The following is a 21,185-nucleotide window of genomic DNA, read 5'->3' on the forward strand; positions in this document are numbered from 1 at the left end:
GCAGAAGTACCCAAGTCAGGCCTCCCTTGGGTTTATCCTTGCCTGAATTTGAGACTTGGCTCTTTCCCAGTGAGCTTTCTCCCAAGAAATGCAGTCTCTTGGACCTAGGTATGGTCCCCTGCTCCTCACTGAAAGTGGAATCCCTCAAATAGAAGGAAGGATGGTCAAGGACTGCCTTGGTCAACAGCAACAGTGAGAAAGTCCAAGGCAACGTGTTCGAAGCCAAACTCCACCTACACACTTTCTCATTTCCACAAAGAATGTCCAGGTTCTAGGGAACATTCACAAGTGTGTGGGCAGACTTTGAGCCATTGGCCTGGGAACTGTAACATTTAGAATCCGTGGCCTGGCCACTTAAGACTTTTAATATCATGGGACCACAGTGGGGTTGGGAAGTAAAGAAACGAAAACAATAAAACGGCGACTGAACTTTCCACTGTGGCTCAGCCAAAAGCCGCAGGTGTCCCTGCTAAAAACCCAGGCACACAGGACCCTTTTTGCTACCGTCCTCTCAGGAAGGGGAGCCGGGAAGTAGTCAGGGATCCAGAGGTGTAAGGAAAACAGACGCCTACTATCTTCCACCATGAGGAAGATGGGCATCCTACCTCAGTAAAGGGCCGCCCACGCTCCCTCTGCCCCTGCCTCAGCCATTAACCTTCAGCACTCGCGTGCTAGCACTTGGGAAGAACGCCAGTTCTCATGCCCAGAGGTCCCTGGGTCTCTGTAGCATCTTCCTGCTCTATCCATGTATTCTTTCTGCTTCTGACTTTCTACGATGGTGGCTCTGGGCGCTCGCCCTACCGCAGCGCACCCCACCTGTGCAATCCAGTGGCGACATACCTGTGACAGACCTCTGACTGGGATCTATATGAGCTGGACTGTAAGGCGTGTCATCACTGCCAACAAGCAGGTAACTTAGCCATAGAGCAGCTAGGCAGGTGACAGTAGATGATGGTATGGAAGTAGGCTCCAGGCCTCTCTAAAGCCAACTCTGGGATAGGGCTGAATGGCAACCTGCTCCCATGGCTCCCCATCCCAGAGGCCCAGGGAAGGTAAGCTGAAGGCAGAAGACTTAGGAACAGCAGTGTTCACCCAGAGCATGGCAAAAATGCCACATTGTCGCTACTGGGACCGGAGAGTCACCCAGAAGCAGTGACCCCAGCTTTGATACGTGCACCCGTGAGCTAAGTGTGGTACTTTGAAGATCCCAGTGAGCGTTTTAAAAGCCGAGTCATCTCATTCGTCCGAAGCTAACAACACGCAAAGGCCTGCTGCAGACTCACTTTGTTGTAGGAAGTACAGTGATTTTTAAAAAGATGTCAAATTGCAAAGGTCCCTATGGATACCTTTTTTCATGGAAAGTCCTGTCTGAACACCATAGCTCTAAGTTCCAGTTTTGAAAAGTTGTGTGGCAACAGGCACTTGAACTTGGCCAGCGCCATCCCTTGTTCTCACAGTTGACAGCTACCGTTTTGGTTTAGAAAAGTATAATGGCAAGGTCAGGGGCAAGCATGGGGATGTTTGCAGCGTGCGAGCACGAGGAAGGGCAGAAGTGTGTGTGTGGGTGTGTGTATGTGTGTGTGCCTGTGTGTGTGTCTGTCTGTGTGTGTGTGTCTGTGTGCCTGTGTGTGTGCCTGTGTCTGTGTGTGCCTGTGTGTGTCTGTGTGTCTGTGTGTGTCTGTGTGTGTCTGTGTGTCTGTGTGTCTGTGTGTGTCTGTGTATCTGTGTGTGTGTGTGTCTGTGTGTCTGTGTGTGTGTGTACTCAGAGCACCTCTGTGGAAATAGGAGGCAGAGAAGCATGAGGAAGGACCAAAGTGTGTGTGTGTGTGTGTGTGTGTGTGTGTCTGTGTCTGTGTCTGTGTGCATGTCTCTATGTGTGTGTCTGTGTGTATGTCTGTGTGTGTGTGTGTGTGTGTCTGTACACTCAGAGCACCTCTGTGGAAATAGGAGGCAGAGAAGCATGAGGAAGGACCAAAGTGTGTGTGTGTGTGTGTGTGTGTGTGTCTGTGTGCATGTCTCTATGTGTGTGTCTGTGTGTGTGTGTGTGTGTGTGTGTGTGTGTACACTCAGAGCACCTCTGTGGAAATAGGAGGCAGAGAAGCATGAGGAAGGACCAAAGTGTGTGTGTGTGTGTGTGTGTGTGTGTGTGTCTGTGTGCATGTCTCTATGTGTGTGTCTGTGTGTGTGTGTCTGTGTGTGTGTGTCTCTCTCTTTGTGTGTGTGTGCGTGTCTGTGTGTATGTGTGTCTCTGTGTGTGTCTCTCTGTGTGTGTATCTGTGTGTATATGTGTGCATGTCTGTGTGTGTATGTGTGTATCTGTCTGTGTGTGTCTCTGTGTGTGTATGTGTGTCTATGTGTGTGTGTGTGTGTGTGTGTGTGCGTGTGTGTACTCAGAGCACCTCTGTGGAAATGGGGGGCAGAGAGATGGAGCATCTCCCAGAGACTTAGCTCATTGGTTTAACTGACAGCAAGTCAACAAAGGTTTTCAACACTCACTGGCGAGTAATACCCTCAATCTGATGTGTGCCTGTGTGTGTCTGTCTGTCTGTGTGTGTGTGCGTGTGTGTCTGTGTGTGTATGTGTGTGTGTCTGTCTGTGTGTGTGCATGTGTAGATGTGTGTGTGTCTGTGTGTGTCTGTGTGTGTGTCTGTCTGTGTGTGTGCGCGTGTGTAGATGTGTGTGTCTGTGTGTGTCTGTGTGTGTGTCTGTGTGTGTGTGTCTGTCCACATGCGTGTGTGTGTTTCATTGTGCATTGTTGCCTCTGCTGATCAGCTCGTCTGTAAGACAGACGGGTTTTCTGACCGAGCTGACTCACAGGAGTCCCTCAGAGCCCTGTAGAAGATTTTCACCCATCAGAACCTTTTAATATCAGGGAATGCTTGAAAACACTGGGAAGTAAACCCACTACAAGCTTTTAGTCAGTCATCTTGTGCAGAAAGTGTGATATCCAGAGTCTGAACCTGTAGTTTGGAGTCTTGGACCCATCTATAATTATTAGGTGACTGGCATTCATTAATCCGCTGCTCCCGCCCTCAACTCTCTCATCGGTAACATGGGGAACATCATGTATTCTACACAGACTATATAAAAATCATGGAGAAGAGAATACACGCAAAAGCTGGAGAAATCTAGTCCCTCCTGGAGTCTAGCCACTCTGCTGGATCAGTGTTCACCTTCTCGTTCTGATGATGTACAGCAGGTCCGTGAAACGTGGTTATTAAACAAAGTCCCATAAAGCCTACACGGGCACTGTTTCTGCAGACTCTGCCTGTCTCTGTGTCTTTGTTTCTCTGTGTGTCTCTGTCTCTCTGCCTGTCTCTGTGTCTCTCTGCTGAGCACCCAGTCTCAAGCACTGAAGAACACCAGGTTCCCAGCTCTTACGTGTGGGACAACCATTCTATCTTAACACAAGCCGAATTAATTAATTCTAATATATACATCTATATGCATATATAATTTAATAAATTCTAATATATATCTTGAGTACATAAAGCTCATTTGAGAGATAAGAAAAAACACAGAAGGAAAAAGGATTGGGAAAGCACAGACAGTAGCGCAGGGATGAATACCCAGTTCTACCACAGACAATTGTACTCTGCTGGGAACCTATACTGAACATGCTTCCCAGAACGACCGGCCCATGGATTGAGGGAATGGAAGTGATTACCCACAGCTCCCAGTGGTACCAGGCAAATGAGGCTCGACTCCCCTGTATTTGCCTCTTGCTACACCCCCAAAACATAAGATCTTTAGGCAGTTTGATACCTGCAGGTGGAACCAGACAGAAAAGGCAACGGTGGGTTACCTCAGCTTCCGTGTGCAAGTCTCCCTGTTCCATTTTACTTCCAAATAACAAAAACAAAAAAATCTGAAGTATGCCACTCAATGACTACGAGGCACTGCCTCATACAAAGGTGCTAAACTCTAGTGGTGGCCTCCAGGACTCCACCCCTGACACTGTCATTTCCTAACGTCAGTCTTTCCAAGCATCGTCCGCAATGGGACGTGAGTAACGTCTTGGGGAGGAGATGCTTGTTGGTACCCAATAGACCTCTCCTCCTCTTCACTTCCTCTCATTTCCTTCCTCAGGAAGGAAACCTTAGGAACACCCCAGCTCCACAGCCCCTGCAGAGCTGTCGGTCTGTCCTGCTCACCCTGCATGTCCGTGACCAGGAGACAGCCACTTGTTTTCTGGTATACCCAGTGCTGGAAGGTGCAACACTTCTGACCAGCCTCCGAATCTCGTCTGAGGAAGTTGATTTCCTTCCCGTCTCGGATGGAATATTTCACGAATTCTCCAATCAGCTCCTCTTCCACTGTGGCGTAAGGGATGTTGTTCTCGGGCCGACGGATAAGGAAAATAGGAATGATCCTGTCAGGGAAGAGGACCCGATCAGGCACCAGGATTTCAGGTAGGAACACGGTGTCTGGGCATTCCCGTCACCTGGAGCAGCAGGGCACACGGTCAATCCAGAGTCCACTCTGTTTTATTTTATGTTTTGCAGTGTCCTCTGTTATTATGTAATGACCCGGAAGACTCATTACTGCTTTTGTTTCTAGAATTGGTGTGAAACTCGCCCTCCTCATTACTCTTAATATCACTTTGCTTTCTTTTGTTGTTTCCTTTGAGACACTGTCCTACTATGAGCCCTGGCTTGTCTGGAACCTGTTTTATAGAATATGCTGGGCTGGGTGGAACTCACACACTAGCCTGTTTCTGCCTCCCAAGTCCTGGGATTAAACGTGTGAACGATCATGTCCAGCCTTAGCTTTTGTAATTTATTTTATGTGTATGAGTGTTTGGCCTGCATGCATGTGCACCACACATGTGCCTGGTGCTCACAGAGGCCAGAAGGGGGCGTCAGATCCCCTAGAACTGGAGTTATAGGCTGTGAGCCACCATGTGGGAGCTGAGATTGGTACCCAGGTCCTCTGGAAGAGTAGTCAATGCTCTTAAATGCCAAGCTAATCTCTTCAGCCCAATTTAAAGATAAATGTTTTCAAAAATGTCTCACTATGTGGCCAGGCTGACCTCAAAATCACTAGGTAGCTCAGAGTACCCTAGAATTCCAGCTCTTCTTGTCCCAGACTCCAGATTACAGGCTGAGATTATAGGCTGGAGTCAAGACGCCAGGCTCTATAATTTTATCTCAGTAATCCGATGGGTCAGTAGCTATCACTCATCCATACACCCATCCATTCATCCATTCTTCCATCCATCTGTCCATCCGTCCATCCATCCATCCATTCATCCATCCATCCATCCACCCACCCACCTCTCCATCTATTCACCCACCCACTGACTACATCTATCCTCCCTCCCTCCCTCCCTCCCTCCCTCCCTCCCTCCCTTCTTCCCTCTTTCCCTGTCTCCCTCCCTCCCTATCCATCCTTCTTTCAGTCAACAAACACTCATTTTCAGTGACTTCCCTGTGTTAACGCTCTCCCAGCCACTCTCTCACAAACAGGAGTAAAGAGAAGAGAGGCTCTGCCTTTTCCTGCATGAAACTTACATTTAAATGGCGGCAACACACAGTGAGTAACTGCATGGAGCTAAGTGGCAGGCGGAAGTCTAACGCAGGGGCTGGCAAGGAGATTGCACTGTGGTGGTGAAGGAGCTGTTCTTTCATTTGAAGAGACTTGGCAGCCCTTGCTTATTAATAAAGGTTATCTGAGTGAGATCTGCAGGAAGTGGGGCGGGGAGGGGGGCAGCCACAAGGATATCTTTAGAGAGAACCTACCAGTTGGAGGGAGAAGCCATTGAAAGACTCTTAAAGCAGTCATTTCCCCCACCCCACCCCCACTGCTTAGGATGATGGCAGAGATATCTTGGGCAGTCAGATGCGAGGGGCATATGGAGCTGTTGTCCATCAAGCTTTTGTCTGTCTGTCATGCTTTGTCACATCTGCAAGACTCAGGGGATCTGCAGAAGACTCCTTCTAGCCAATTACCCACCGTATAAAAGAGTTAGTTCAAGGTTTGTCTGGGTTCTTATTAATTCTGTAGCCTTTGGGGAATGGGGAGCAGGAAAGGAGTCTGGGTATTATTCACAATCTCAATTAGCCTGGTGTCTGCCCAGTCGGAGCCATTTGCATAGACAATGAGAAATAAAAACTACAGGGGGTGTTTTCTCTTCAAGATCCCAGAAGCTCCCTAAAAGAAAACTGCCTTGGGGGCCCATTTCTGGAAAGAAACGTGGGGGGAGAGGAGGAGGAGGAGAAAAAGAGAGAGAGAGAGAGAGAGAGAGAGTGTGTGTGTGTGTGTGTGTGTGTGTGTGTGTGTGTGTGTCCCCTCAAATATCTTGAGGGTTGTGGCTTGTTTGGTGGATATGGATGAAACCAATTAAGCTTCACTCCCTCCTAGACACCCACCCTTTTAAGTCCTTAAACCCAACCCTGTCTTCATGATGCGTTCTTTTCCTTTAAAAGGGCCCCAAGCCGTACGAGAGTCAAGTTGTGCACAACGTAGGACATCTTGGCTCTGCATGTGGTAGATGAGTTACTCCTTTCTGACAGGCACTTAGACTCTACTTTTGAGGGTCAGTGAGACGGCTCACTGGATAAAGAGGCCCTTGCCACCAAACCTGAGTTCAAGCCCCAGGACCATCATGGTTAAAGGAGAGAATCTTTTCCAATAAGATGTCCTCTGATCTCCACACATTCGCTGTAAAACACACACACACACACACACACACACACACACACACACACACACACACACACACAAACATTAAAATGTAATGGAAAAAAAGGGGCCTGTTTTTGATCAAAAGCCTTGATCCTCCATTTGGGACAAGGTAACTAATTAAAATTAGGCTGAAAGCATGGCGGCTCCGCCTTCATTTTATGTCCTATTCCTTTCCTTTGGGCCAGACTCCCACTTGATCTTGCCTAGGCATGGTAAACACTCCAGGGGTGTCTGCCTAGCTCATCTATTCCATCCTGCTTCAAGGCTGAAGTCATGGAGATAACCCATCCTCCTAACCCTTGGATTCCAGACACAGCAAAACCTCCCAAACCGGACGACACCCTAGACAGGTCAATCATCCATAAGGACAAGGCTGCACCCTAGAGCAGCAGGAGGAAACAGATCATGTCCTCAGGGTGACAGCAATAACAGCTCTGGCTCACCTTGCAGAAGCAAAGACAGAGGGGTTGTTTAATCAAGCATACACCTGGCCCTCTTGCTTAGTTATGCGTACTTCGTACTTCCTGTATTTCCATGCCTAGCTCCTGTTAGTACCCCAAGGATAAACTTGAAGTCACTGAATCCCTTTCCATCCCTCTTCCCAATGCATGAATTCAAGCTCTTTTCAATGGTTTTCACCATCGCTGGTCCTACGGTGACAGGTGTCTAGTCTAGGCTGCTGGCACTGCCAGAATGTGGCCTTTTGTCCTAAAACTGTTACAGTTTCTACTTTCCCTCCCTTATGGCAGAAGAACTTAAGAGAACAGAGGCTGGAAAAAGTGAAAGCGAGAAAGGTAACAGGCAGGTCCCCACAGTATGAAACTGAACTCATGCCAACTGCTGTCTTCGAGTTTAACAGGAAGGCATTGACTGTGCCTTTGCCCTTAGCAGCATATTAGTTTTGCTAAAGTTGCTGCTGGCTCTTTTTGTACTAGACACTCGTGTGTTGTGCTTCTCAGCAGAGAGCAGGAAGTTCTGGACTTCCTACTGTGTCGCACCTTCCAAGAGAAAGGTTTCTGAGTGAACGGGAGCATACAGACACAACGTGTCCTTCTTTGCCCTCTTCTTTCACAGATGTATAAATGGCTGCTCTTTTTGCATTTCCAGAAAGTCCTGACTTGGCCCTTTCTCTACTTAGCATGCAAATATGACCTTATTATGCAAACAGCTAATAAATGCGGCTCCAGACTCTCGGAAATTTGCTGAGGCCCAAGATACTTAGGCAATGAGTGGATAAAGGACAAAGTTTCTGTCCAGAGAAGTGGATTCTGTTTCGTGTTCCTGATTATCCCTTCTGTGTCCACCCTTTCCTACTGTGTGGCCATAGCTTAGCTTCTCAGATTAGTTGTATTGTGATAGCCTTAATTCTCTTGTATTTGCTTATTGCTTTGACAAAGCAACAAAGGTGAAATCTATAAGAGGGGATACCCTAGCATCTATTCAATGTGATAGAATCCATTATTCCATTCACATGTATAATTACTTAGTAAGTATTAGGGCTGGAGAGGCAGCTGAGCAGGTAAAGGCACTTGCACTATAAGCCTGGTGACCTGCGTTCAATCCCTGGAGCCTACATAAAGGTGCAATAATAAAGATAATGTACTCTACAGAGTTGACCTCTGACCTCCACATGTGTGCCACAGCACATAAGCCTCACTATATATGTATGCATATTCACAATAGTGAAAATAAACTTTAAAAAATACGTGGTTTTGTTTTATGTGGGTGGGTGTTTTGCCTGCATGTGTCTCTGCATCATACCCACACAGCACCTTTGGAGACCAGAAGAGGGCATCAGGTCCTCTGGAACTGGAATTATGGTGGCTGTTATTCACCACATGGATGCTGGGAATTTAATCTGGATGTTTATAAGAGCAGCCAGTGTTCTTAACCCCTGAGCAGCACAATAACAGTTTTTTTAAAAAAAGATTATTTATGGGCTGGAGAGATGGCTCAAAGGTTAAGAGCTGCTCTTCCAGAGGTCCTGAGTTCAATTCTCAGCAGCCACATGGTTGTTCACAACCATCTGTAATGGAATCTGATGCTGGTGTATCTGAAGACAGCCACAGTGTACTCATATAAATAAAATAAAAAATGTTTTAAAAAAGATTATTTATGGGGTTGGGGATTTGGCTCAGTGGCAGAGCGCTTGCCTAGGAAGCGCAAGGCCCTGGTTTCGGTCCCCAGCTCCGAAAAAAAGAACCAAAAAAAAAAAAAGATTATTTATGAAATCATGGAACAGGAGAAATGGTTCAGTGACTAAGAGTACTTACTGTTCTTTCAAGGGATTCTAATTTTGTCCCCAATACCAACATCTGGTGGCCCAACCTCTGTGGCTCACAAACACCTGTAACTCCAGCGCCAGGAGGCAGATGCCCTCCTCTGAAGTTGGCATTTGCCTTCGCTCACATTCCCACACAAAGTCGCACACAGCTACTTTTTAAAAATCAATGCATTTTTTTTTTTGGTTCTTTTTTTCAGAGCTGGGGACCGAACCCAGGGCCTTGCGCTTCCTAGGTAAGCGCTCTACCACTGAGCTAAATCCCCAGCCCCGCATTTTTATTTGTATGGGTATTTTGCCTGCATGTGTATCTGTGCACCTCACAGAGGCCGAAAGAAGGCATCAGAGTGACACACCAAAGAGGCTGGAGTGGTAGACAGTTGTGAGCCACCACATGAGTGGAACTGAGCCCAGGTCCTTTGGAATAGCTGCCAGTGTTCTTAGCCACTAAGCCATCTTTCCAGCCCCACATAATTCTTTTTTAATTTAAAAATATAATATTTATCAGGAATCCTTTTATACCTCTGGAGATCAAACAAGAACAGGGCAGTGGCCATGTGATTCCTCACAGAGTTTATAGTCAGAGAGATGAAATCAAACACTTGACCCCTCTCACCCTCACACCCTTTAGACCTTCCACATCCACAGCAAATCAGAGGTAACAACACATGGGAGCCTCCACAAACTTACTCCGGCACCTCTCCGAAGCCTTCCAGAGGCTGTGCTTCAGCGGCATAGATCTTGGCATAGTATCTGGCAGTATTCTGAACGTAGCATTCCTGTATGGCCAAAAAAAACCATGGCAAATCTAAGTGACTGGAAGAATTCAGAATATTGCTTAGCAAGACTATTCATATTACCAAGGTTGCTCAGATAAACAGACTCCTAGGCCCATCATGGCCGGTTGGCATCATGAAGCATCTTTTTTGTTTGTCTCAGTGCTGGAGACCCTTGCCAGAGCCTTGTGAGTTAAGTTAGGTGAGTGTCCTGTCACTAAACTACACCCCAGAAACAAAACTTACAATGTGGAACGGGCCAGCATTAAAGGTGCTGACACGTGAGTTACACAAGTCAGCGTTAGGTAAATGGCCTCTCGGGCAAAGTGTCTGGGAACTATAATATTTCTGGAACCAGCATGGAGGAAGGTTGTCCCAGATCTAGAGAGACAGGTCCTTTGGCATGACGTCAGACAATGGTTGGTAAGGGGTGGGACTGGTATTTCCCAAGATTCTCCAAAATTCCTTTTCAGAGGTATAATTTGAGTAGTGAATAGTGAACATTTAGTAGGATTCCCCCTGAGGAAAAGCCAAGTGGATTGATTGTGCTTTCTTCCCTGTAAGTCCTGTTGACCAGGGTTGGAACGCTGTGGGGACCTTCTATGATTGGGTCATGCTTGAGAGGAAAGACAGCAAGGGGAGGACAGGGAGGAAGGAGGGAAAGAAGAGAAGTGGTTGGCTTTCAGGGAGAAAGCAACATGAGTGGAAAGCTCTGTTTCACTTGGAGCAGAGGGGCCCTTATGAGCACACCGTGCCATTGAACATTTGCATACCTGACCTGGGTGCTCAATGTTTGATGGTATCTGACAGTCTCACCAAGTCCTGCCTACTAATTCCATGGGTAAATAGTTTAAAGGGGCACACTGGGAAAGTTCTAGACCTAACTCTAGCAGCTTGGCCACTGCTGGTGGCAAGGGGAACCACAGGGTCAAGGCTCAGGTGGGGAGAAGGTGCTACTCTTTGCTCCATGAATGCCTCCCCTTCTTCCGTCTTTTCGCTCGACCCACGGCTCAGTTTTAGAGAGAGGGACTCTTAATAGACACTTTGCTCAGTCTTCCCTTAAAGTTTATAGTCAAACTTTGAACAAACCCAAGAAGGCAGGAAACAAGATGACTCCTAGCCTATCTGAATGTCCGTTCCTTCTTCCCCACCTCCCCTAACATTCTAATGCTTGTTCTATTTGTCGTCGGGGGTCCCAGCATCTAGTGTCACTTAGAACTCCCTCCTTTTATGTCACCCCTTGTCCAAGTGGACCAACATGATCCCAGACCAGTGAACCCCAGGTGAAAAAGGGAAATTGGACTAAGCCCCAATTTCTTGTGAGAACTGAGAAGTGAGGGCCCCCAATCATTTAGCTTTAAACCACACTCGAAAAAAGTCAAATGTCCTAGCGGAAATACTCCGACTCTCAACTCTGAGTCTCATTTTCCTCTCATGTCATGTGTCATTCTCCCACCCGCGGTGACACCCTTGGGCTCACTGACCCACCTGGGCAGCGAGCTTGTAGTTCCTCTGCACAAGTTCATCATTGTTTCTGGTCCCATGGGCGACAGCGTTGTGCACCTTGAGTACGCATGCGTGGCCGGGCTGGAAGACGGGCATGAGGCCCTGCATCACTGTGCTGCGGAAAGCTTTGCGGTGCACCCCTTCGCCGAAGTGAAGCTCCTCCGTGAAGATCTGGCCGCGTAGGTGGTCCCCGAAGTAGCTGTCATTGAAAACATCTTCTTTGAAGATGAGCTGGCTGAATTCAATCTCTTCACATCCTAAAACACAGTTCAGCTTTCAGTGGACAGAGTCATTTCCTGTCCTGGTCTTTGACTAGCTACTCTCCCTTTATAAGGGTAAAGACAGGGGAGACCTGTAGAACCCAGAGAGATCGATCATCCTTAACGCCCAAATGAGACACAGCTAGCAGGAGGTGGGAGTGAGGGGGAGTGAGGGGTGAAAGGCCATTGGAGGAGAGCATGAAAAGAACAGGCTAAGGGCCATAAACAAGGAGAGACTGGTTGGAGCAAAGCTGGGAAGGTGAAGGAAGACTTGCATAGCTGGAAAAGGGAAGTAGAGACGAGCACAGTAACCAAAAGCAATTCTAAAAGCTGTATAAAGCAGAAGGGGGAGGTGCACCATTGAGAAGATCCAACAGCGCTTTCTGGATCGTCTCTCCTTAGGGCTTGGGGGGAGCGGGGGGCTTCGGCGATTATTTTTTTAGCTGTTTCATTTCTAAGTGCACACACACACACACACACACACACACACACACAAACGAAGCCTGTGACTCAAATTAGGCATTAGGACTGTGAAGAGACAGGATTATTCTAGAAGATTATAGTCAGAAAGAAAAAAAAAAAAACCAAAAACCAAAAACAAAAAAAAAAAACCCAGCAGGCAGGGGAAGCTTCAAACAGCTGAAAGCTACAGAAGGAAGAGAGGAGGCAGACAGATACTCCAGAGGTCCAGAGGCCAGAGGAGAACGAGCTGCCTCATTAACAAAAAGGATCGTGGAGCTGAACACAATTAAGACTCCACAGACTGGAGCAGGACCAGTCTAGTGAGCGGCAGGCCATGTACCCTGTTCCCAGCACTGTGCATGGGCAAAGCAACTTGGAGGAAAATCATCAGGTGAACTAAAGGTGAAAGTTGCTTAAATAGCATGGTCCATGCAGTACAATTAACAATCCTGACTATAAAGTCTAATGTGACTATCACTTTAATGATGATATAACCATGAGAGGGAAAATCAAAGATCTGAGGAGTATTCGCAGTCTCTGAAATGTTCTGGAGGGAAAGAGATAGTGTCTATTGGAATTCCCTCTTCCTCTGTGACAACACCAGAAAATGTCCATCACAGTGACAGCTTAGCCGAGGAACTGTTTCAGTCAGATCTTGCCCAAAGTGGGAGCTGGCAAGAGAAATTCCTTCTTACACAGTTCCCTCCGTGGAAGAATGACACAGGTAGCAGAGACATGGGGACTTGAAGGGCACTCAGGAGAGACAGGAATATAGCGCACAGGCCACAGGCTGGGAAAAAGCTGCAGTTTTCTCTGAAGCCTGTAAAAGGGCACAGTGTTCTGGCTCAAGCTCCCAGCTGCCTCAAGTACCGGAAGGGCAGTCCCTTGCTAGGAGCAGACTCACTGCAGTTGACCAACTGTGGGACTGGTGTGTAGACTTTAGAATCCCTCACATGGTTTTGCTACAAAGAAACTGTGTGGCTGCCTACAGCCTGGGCTACCGTGAGGTGAAGAAAAGTATTCCACGAATATATTAATTTCTATAACATCAGTCCTGTAAGGATGACCTACCAGGCAGAGGTGCTTGCCCCCAAGCCTGAACATCCTTGGATTCCTGAGACCCATGTGGTGGAAGGAGAGGACCAATTCCCAGAAACTTTTATCTGGTTCACACACACACACACACACACACACACACACACACACACACACACACACACTTACTTTTAAAAAAATAAATGTAAAATTAATTTTAACATAATATATTTAATCTGTACTACTTTGTGTTTTATTTGGTCCGTCATTTTGCATTTACTCACAAGTTTAGTTCTTTTAAATTAGAGATCATTTTATAAAATATTATTTGTTTCCCATAGGAAGAATTAAATGAATATATTTTTTTAAAAAAGGGATATTCTCCTGGACAAAGCATGTTATTAAGTGTTCAGCTTTTTTTTTATCTGAAGGTCCAGGTTAGGACAAGGGCTGGTAACCCTGCACCTTGATGTGGATCTGCAAAACTGGGGTCCCCAGTTATAGCAGCACAGCAGATGTCTTCACGGTCCAGACCCAAACTCGGGCTGGGGTCAGTCACCTGGCTGGTTCTTTGCTGCAGAGAAGCTGTACTGTGGCCTCATCTGCACATAGGGGACTGTCATGTATGTTCACTAAAGTCTCATTCGTGTCTGGAAAAGGAACCTTAAGAGACGAGTTCACGCAAAGCTAATTATTAAAGTCACAGCACGCATCAGAGAAGTGAACAGCGGCCAATGGTGGGAAGCTGACAGAGGAGTCTCCCGCAAGCTGCTGTAGCACATATGGGAAGGAAGGGGGCAGTGTGTGTGCCCTGAGGGATGTGGGCCAGAGATATCAATCTCAGCACAGGAACATTTCAGAGTGAAGACACATAGGTAGTGTAGGAATAGAGTCCTGAGTCCATCTGTCCTTCCTTCCTTCCTTCCTTCCTTCCTTCCTTCCTTCCTTCCTTCCTCTCCACTCCTTGACAATCGTGTTATTTATGTATCCCAAGCTAGAATGGGATTCACAATCCTTCTGCCTCAGCCTCCTAGGTACCTCTATTACATTTGGTTATATCCCAGTGTTTGCTAGACCATTTCTAAATCATGATTCTAGGGGTTTTGTTGTGTTGACTTTTGAAACAGACTCTCATGTGACCAGGCTGACTATGTAGCTGAGACAGGTCTCTCTCTCTCTCTCTCTCTCTCTCTCTCTCTCTCTCTCTCTCTCTCTCTCACACACACACACACACACACACACACACACCAGAGCTAGGGTCACAGAGAAGGTCCTCACACTTAGATCAGTCCCAGCCTCTTGATTCCTATGTACTAGACTTTTGAGTCTCTCCGTTGTCTTGTTTTCCAGAAGCCTCAGCTGTTTCGTTTGCTTTAGACACCACACACCACATCTTCCAGATGCTCATCCAAGCAATGCACAGCCCTCCTGAATGGCCAAGGGCTCTGTGCTGCGGAACGGTTGCCTGAGCATTGTGGTGATGCAGGGCTGGCTGCAGGGGTGTGTGGAACTGCCTTGCTGCTGTGGGAAGTTCTTCCCAGTGCCACCCTTTGTTAAAAAGTGGCTGTGTGGGACTAATTGAGATCCCAAGTATTGGGGAGCTCTATAGCCAGGAGCCTCCGCACTCTCCTAGAACAATGGGTCAGGGTGGGTGGTGCAGGCAGACGAGTCATTTTCTGTAAGAGGGAATACTAGAAGGTGTAGCAAGCTCAGACTGTGCCAGGCTGTGGAAACTCAATGGATGGCTTCGCTGTTGCCTAAATGGCTACAAGCAGCAGCTGTTATACTATAGAACAGCATAGGTACCAAAAAGCAGCACATGTCAATCAAACAAGGTCATATTCTGCTCAGCCAGTCAAACTGAAGAGGAAGTCGGGAGAATCAAAACTTAGGTGTCAGTGACTAGAAAGCCTCATGCAAGCAAGGCTCATGTCTAAAGAAAGTGAAGCCCAAATTCCCCTGCACGATTTCCCAAGACTGCACGACTGCAGTTCAGTCTTCTCCGCCAATGATACACTTCTAGGTATTTGCAATCTACTGCAATTGTAGCCGGGACAATGGCCCTTCCGGCCCCGTGGAAACGGATCCCGAGTCAGCAGGCACTTCTGAAGCCCTTCTTGGGTGATCCTCCACTTGGTTGGAACAGTGCACGGAACAAAGAGTCTCCTTCGGGGAGCTGTTTCGTGTTTGGGTGGGGAGCCCAGTTCCTGATGGTCACTTACCTCTGTATTCCGTGTGACTGGAGAGCTGTTTGAGAACTGGAAGGAAACAGAGAGAACGGGGTCAGGACAGGTGTCCCTCTGGGCTGGCGGGGCCCAGGGCTTTGTCGAGCAGCCGAGAAGCTGAGGTTTACCTTCGGCTGTGAGGTTAAACTCAGCAGTGACTTTTCCGTAGCTGTTCTTGACGCAGCAGTAATAGAGGCCCTGGTCCTTCTGACCAGCTTGGGCGATGGCCAAGGAAACACTGGAGCTGTCCCCTGCGCTGGAATAGGGGACATCGACATTCACATGCTTCGTCATTCGGAAGTCTTAACGCTCTCAAGAAGGAAGGAGTTAATGTCTTCCTGCCTTGTTCTTTCAGCCAACGGGCTAACATATAGACTAGAACCCCCCCAATCGGCTAATTAAACAACAGATTCGCACATCGAGAGGATTACTGCACTGCGGTTTCACAGTCTTACTCTGACACACGACGCGAATATGCAGAAACGTCCTGAAGGGCTGTCAGGAAAGCCAGGAGCCTTCAGGAGCTTCTGGAAGCTGCTGTTTGCATAGCTCAGAACTCGTCCTAATTATGTCGGCGGTCTGGGTACATGAGGGAAATCAGTGACTCTAAACCCAAGTCTAAACTTAGATACACAGGAAGCAAAAGAAAGAGGCTCCGAGCTTTAGAGAAGGATTCAGAACTGAGGGCTCCCACTTGGTAGGTGATTTTGCTTTGAGATGGGGATCTTACTATGCTGGTCTCGAATTCCAGGCCCCAAGCCATCCTCTTGCCTCAGACTCCCTACCAGTATATTCAAGGCCCTTTAAATAATGTGCACCTTACTGAATGTTTCTATCCCTCCATCCCCCTGCCCAGTATCGCTAAGTACAATGAATACAGTAACTGACGGTGTGGTGGGTAAAGACGATGACAATAACTGAAGCAATGGCTGATGTGCTGTGCTGTGCTTGCCACGTCTCAGGGACACAGGGACTCATCTTCACGTCATCCTCAGGACAACTTAAGAGACCGTCTATGATTACTGTACTGTCCACAGATGGGGGGAGCTGAGACGCTAAGAGATCTAAGCTGGACCTTAGTCCGGCTCCCCAAGTAGCTTCTGATTCCTGCCCTTAAATCGGAGATAGTTCTGTGAATGTTTAGAGCTGCAGTCTTTATTCCAAATTTGATAAGAACATATGTTGCTGCGGAACTATGCAAAAATGCTGTGTGACTGTGTCCTTATCTGAAGTAGGCTTCTATGTGGGTTTGTCTGTGTCCGTCTGACAGCAGGCTTCCACTGACACACAAGGCTTTATTGTTAGCTGTTTCTCTTTTCCCCTACAGACTTCAAATCTTTGATTTCTACTGCCTCCTCTGGGATAGACCAATGGTTTATAACCAGGTCCACTAAATCATATCAGTTTCTCCACTGTTTGAGACACTGATGAAAGGTTAACTCCAGACAGGAACAGGTCCACATCTAAGCACTTCCTGGCACAGTCAATGCCGAGTGAGTCCCAGAGAGTAGTGGGGTGTCCTTCTCTAGGGATACATAGACCAGCCCAGCTAGAGTCATGCAAAGGGGTAGTTAAGATCCCCCTAAAAGGGGGTTGGGGATTTAGCTCAGTGGTAGAGCGCTTGCCTAGCAAGCGGAAGGCCCTGGGTTCAGTCCCCAGCTCCGAAAAAAAGAAAAAAGGAAAAAAAAAAGATCCCCCCTAAAAGGCTGGAAACAAACTCAACGAAATTGTCCCGTGAGCATCTTTCCTGAAGGTCAGTAACTCTCTGATTCTCGGTCCAGACTCAGGAAGACCCCCATCTATCTTGCTGTCCTCTCCTCATTTCCCCAGTTCCTTCAAAGCAAAAGGCTGAGAAGTCAGAAGGGCCTAGATCCCAGTCCTGCAGAGGGTCTTGGACACACTACTTAGCTGCATTCTCAGCTTCCAGAAAGAACAAGGTTGCTTATCAAACTCCAACGTGAGGAGCAGCAAACAGCAGGCGTGAGAGTCCCTAACAAAAGGTCTCGCCTTGTGAATGGCCATAAGCCGGGAAAGACGGGGTTTCCTAGTGTCCCTGGGCTTTCTCCATAAAAGAAAGCCACATCTTTATGTCCTAGAGAGGGCCGTTATATGTTCAGTCAGGAGGATTCTGTGATGGGGAAGACAAGTAGTCATTCAGCCAGAAGGTGCAACAATGTTACTACGGAAAATAAAAGAGGATGGTGCACCTTTTGAGCCAGGAGTGGGAAAAGCTAAGTTCCTATCCTACTATTCTGTAAGTTAGGACTCGCTCTAGCTCTAGGACAGGGTGGCTAAGTGTGGGCAAGGCTGAATGCGAGCGAGATGCTTAGCCGCCATACTGCATTACCCAATCCCAATGCCAAGGAACTGGGGACAGCTGGCTGCATCCACTCAGCACCCAAGGTGGGTTGAACCTTGGTTTTTCCTCCCCAGGATCATTTAATGGGGATGCACCTTCAGCTCCTTCTAGTCGAGAGCCCAGCAATAAGACCTTGCCCAACTCTCAGTAGATAGATCAGAAGATCATGCACAATGCTTCTTTCAAAAGCCCATGCTACTCCAAAGTGCCTATTTTTCTAGAGAGGAGAGTCCGTTCCTAGTGGTAAAAAAACATTTGAATGATCACAGCTGCCTTAGAGGCTCCTCAGAACTCCCCAGAGCCAAGATATAACATAACACTACACGCATGCACGCACGTCCGCACCACGCAGCATACCACGCATGTACCACACACACGCACGCACGCACACACGCATGCCAACACATTCTATTTTGTAGACTCTCTGGAAAAAGTCTACAAGTCTTGCTCTGGGCACAAGAAAGCATTTTGGCTTCCAGCTTCCAAACTGTAGCTTATTAAAGAAATTAGCTAAAACCCGGACAGAGGCCATGGCATGTCCCTGTTAAGCCCACCTCTTAACAGGCTCACCAAAAGGTTCCTGTGCTCATAAGGAATTGCCCCACTGCTTGGCTTGGCTGTTTGCTATTTAAAATAGAACACATCCAGCTCGACGCAGAGGTGAATGCCTGTACTGCCAACTACGAGGAAGGTTGAAGCAGAGGGAGTACAAGTTCGGGGCCAGCCTGGGTGACTCATAAAACAAAGACAAACCGTACGATGACCCATCCAAGCCGTTTTGAGTCATGTATTGATTTTAAGTTTTCTGTGCAGAAGAAAAGACAACACCTGAGTTTAGTGCCTGCTAACCTTAATCTGTTTTATATGTATTAGAAAATATCATCCTGAGTGAGGTAATCCACATACACACACACACACACACACACACACACACACACACACACACACACACACACACCAAAAAAACAAAACAAAACAAAACAAAAAACAAAACAAAACAAAAACCATACAGAGTATGCACTCACTGATAAGTGGATATTAGCCCAAAAGCTTGGATTACCAAAGATACAATCCACAGACCACATGTAGCTCAAGAAGAAGGACAACCAAAGTGTGGATGCTTCAGACCTTCTGAGAAGGGAGAACAAAAATAGTCACAGGAGGAGATACGGAGACGAAGTTTGGAGCAGAGACTGAAGGAAAGGCCATCCAGAGACTGCCCCACCCGGGGATCCAGCCGTATACACACAGCCACCAAACCCAGACAATGTTGCTGATGCCAAGGAGTGCAAGCTGACAGGTGCCTGATATAGCTGTCTCCTGAGAGGCTCTGCCAGAGCCTGACCAATACAGAGGTGGATGCTCACAGCCAACCACTGAACTGAGAACTCCCCCAATGGAGGAGAAGTTAGAGAAAGGACTGAAGGAGCTGAAGGGGTTTGCAACCTCATAAGAACAACAATACCAACCAACCAGAGTTCCCACGGACTAAACTACCATCCGAAGAGCACACACAGACAGACCCATGACTGCAGCTGCATATGTAGCAGAGAATGGCCTTGTTGGGCACCAATGGGAGAAGCCCTTGGTCCTGCCAAGGCTGGACGCCCCCACCCCCAGGGTAGGGGAATGTCAGGGGGAGGAAGTGGGAAGGAGAGGGTGGGTGGGGTACAACCTCATAGAAGCAGGGGAAGGGGGTTATGGGATAGGGGGTTTATGGACGGGAAACCGAGAAAGGGGATAGCACTTGAAATGTAAATTTAAAAATCTAATAAAAAAGAAAACGCATTTTATATATCCCTTTGCCTATTGGCTGTTTACATCCTCTTCAAATGCCCATTTGAAGAGGTTTCCATCTAACTGATTTTCTTCTTAGCTGGCTGGTAGGTTTAAGGCCACGGTCCTAATCACCTTCGAGAGAGTTCAGCTCTTTGAAATCTATACCTTGGCAAGTACTATAGTTCGGGTGTTGACTATCCCCCGCCCACATATGCTACAGATTTGTCCCCAGAGTGGCACTAGTGGGTCCTTCTAGGAGGTTACGTGCAGAGGTTGGTCTTTAACTTATCGATGGCAGGTCCTCAAGGGGGGTTGGGACATCTGGGCTTCTACTCGCTAGCGATGAGGTCAGCATCTCCCTCTATTATAAACCGCTCTTGTTGGCATCTGGGGTCCCCACCACAGACCCGAGGTGACAGGTCCGCCTCACAGATGCAACCTCTAAAATGGTGAGAAAATAGGCCTCCTGTGGGCTAGTCATCTCGGGTTGCCTCACCATTACAATGGAACCAGCTGACCGACAAGGCGCTGAGCTGCTTCAGGTAGGGACGCATAAAATTAAGTACTTTAATGGGAGTAAGGGTGAGGGGAATTAAGGGGCATTTGAAAAGCCATCTGAAATCAGGGGAATGAGTTGTCTATGGACAAAGGAATTGCAACTTAGAAACTTTCTCCAGTAGCAATACAAAGAAAGCAAACTGGTCCAACTGAGCCATTGCTAAGAAGAAAGGAAGCAAACCTTACAAAGACTTAGGTTAAAGGCCTGGAGAGCTTACTAGTGACACGCTCCCTGGAGGGAAGTTGGGTTTGGGGGAAATACTCCTTGGATCTCAAAAGACCTGGAAAGTGCAAACACTAACCTCAGATTAGACCAAGAAGAATGCATCCAAACTTGCTGGAAGTGCTGGCTAATAACAATTAAAGGACCGTTTCAGAAAATAATTAAAATCAATAATGAGTACTTTTAAAAATTAAGCCCCAGGGAGGCGCCTCGATTTAAAAAATCAGAGCGCTTCGTCGCGATTACAGTTGCTTTTAAGCCATGCACAAGACAAGCAGGGTCATGGGAACACGTCCAGCCAAGTGGTTAGTGCGCAATTGTGTCTGGATTTTTCAGGAGCGATGCTGGTAGACTAGAGACTGCAGCTCAAGTCTCCATGGGTACACATGGGAAATAATTTCCAGACGTTCACTTCAAGCAGGACTATTTGATGAATATAGGAACTCCCGTTTCCCACGTTTCCAGCCTATTTCCATTAAGATTACAAGACAGGAATACCTCTGAGAACTCAGGGAGCTGGCTAAGGCCTCTCTAGGCAGAAAGAAGTTTCTGGGAGAAGCTTGAGTTAGCTCATCTCCACTGATTTGTTTCGAGGGATTGTCAGGTGAGCTGGGATTTCAACTGTTTTCTTGAACATTCATTACCCGGGCTGATTTGGGGAGCTGAATGGGTTGTCCTCAATGTGGCATTTTCCAGTGATTCTTGTGCTCACCTCCAATTCCGACTGCTTCAACATCTTAAGTATCCAGAATAATGTGCTCTTTCTATCCTAAGCGATGTTGTTTGTCTTCCTCAAAAGCTTTGCTTTTCTGTGACCCTGGGACTGCCCCCCCCCATCCCACTGTTCATTCTCCTTAGTTTTGTTTGATCTCTGTTAATTGGGGGCAGGGATGTTGAATCAGAAAACACCTATAAGTTCCAGAGAGTTTTGTAACCGTAGGCCCCCGAGCTTAGAATATTATTCACTCTGTATTCTGATTTTTAAAAACTGTAACTGGAGAACCTGTCACTTCCTAGGAACACACAAGTCAGAG

At 47.3% G+C, this 21,185-nt stretch overlaps 1 protein-coding gene across 1 annotated transcript in view; it reads right to left on the reverse strand.

Moving 5' to 3' along the window:
- Alpk2 (alpha-kinase 2) overlaps positions 1 to 21,185 on the reverse strand; it is a 115,987-nt gene that overhangs the window by 16,015 nt on the left and 78,787 nt on the right. The window contains exons 6-10 of the mRNA XM_039097413.2: positions 15,361 to 15,488; positions 15,230 to 15,265; positions 11,233 to 11,507; positions 9,659 to 9,747; positions 4,155 to 4,372 (exon numbers count right to left, since the gene is read on the reverse strand). Of these exons, the coding sequence (XP_038953341.2) occupies positions 4,155 to 4,372; positions 9,659 to 9,747; positions 11,233 to 11,507; positions 15,230 to 15,265; positions 15,361 to 15,488 (746 nt within the window). The remainder of the gene's footprint in view (positions 1 to 4,154; positions 4,373 to 9,658; positions 9,748 to 11,232; positions 11,508 to 15,229; positions 15,266 to 15,360; positions 15,489 to 21,185) is intronic.

The sequence above is a fragment of the Rattus norvegicus genome, chromosome 18 (genome assembly GCF_036323735.1).
Source record: "Rattus norvegicus strain BN/NHsdMcwi chromosome 18, GRCr8, whole genome shotgun sequence".
NCBI lineage: Eukaryota > Metazoa > Chordata > Mammalia > Rodentia > Muridae > Rattus > Rattus norvegicus.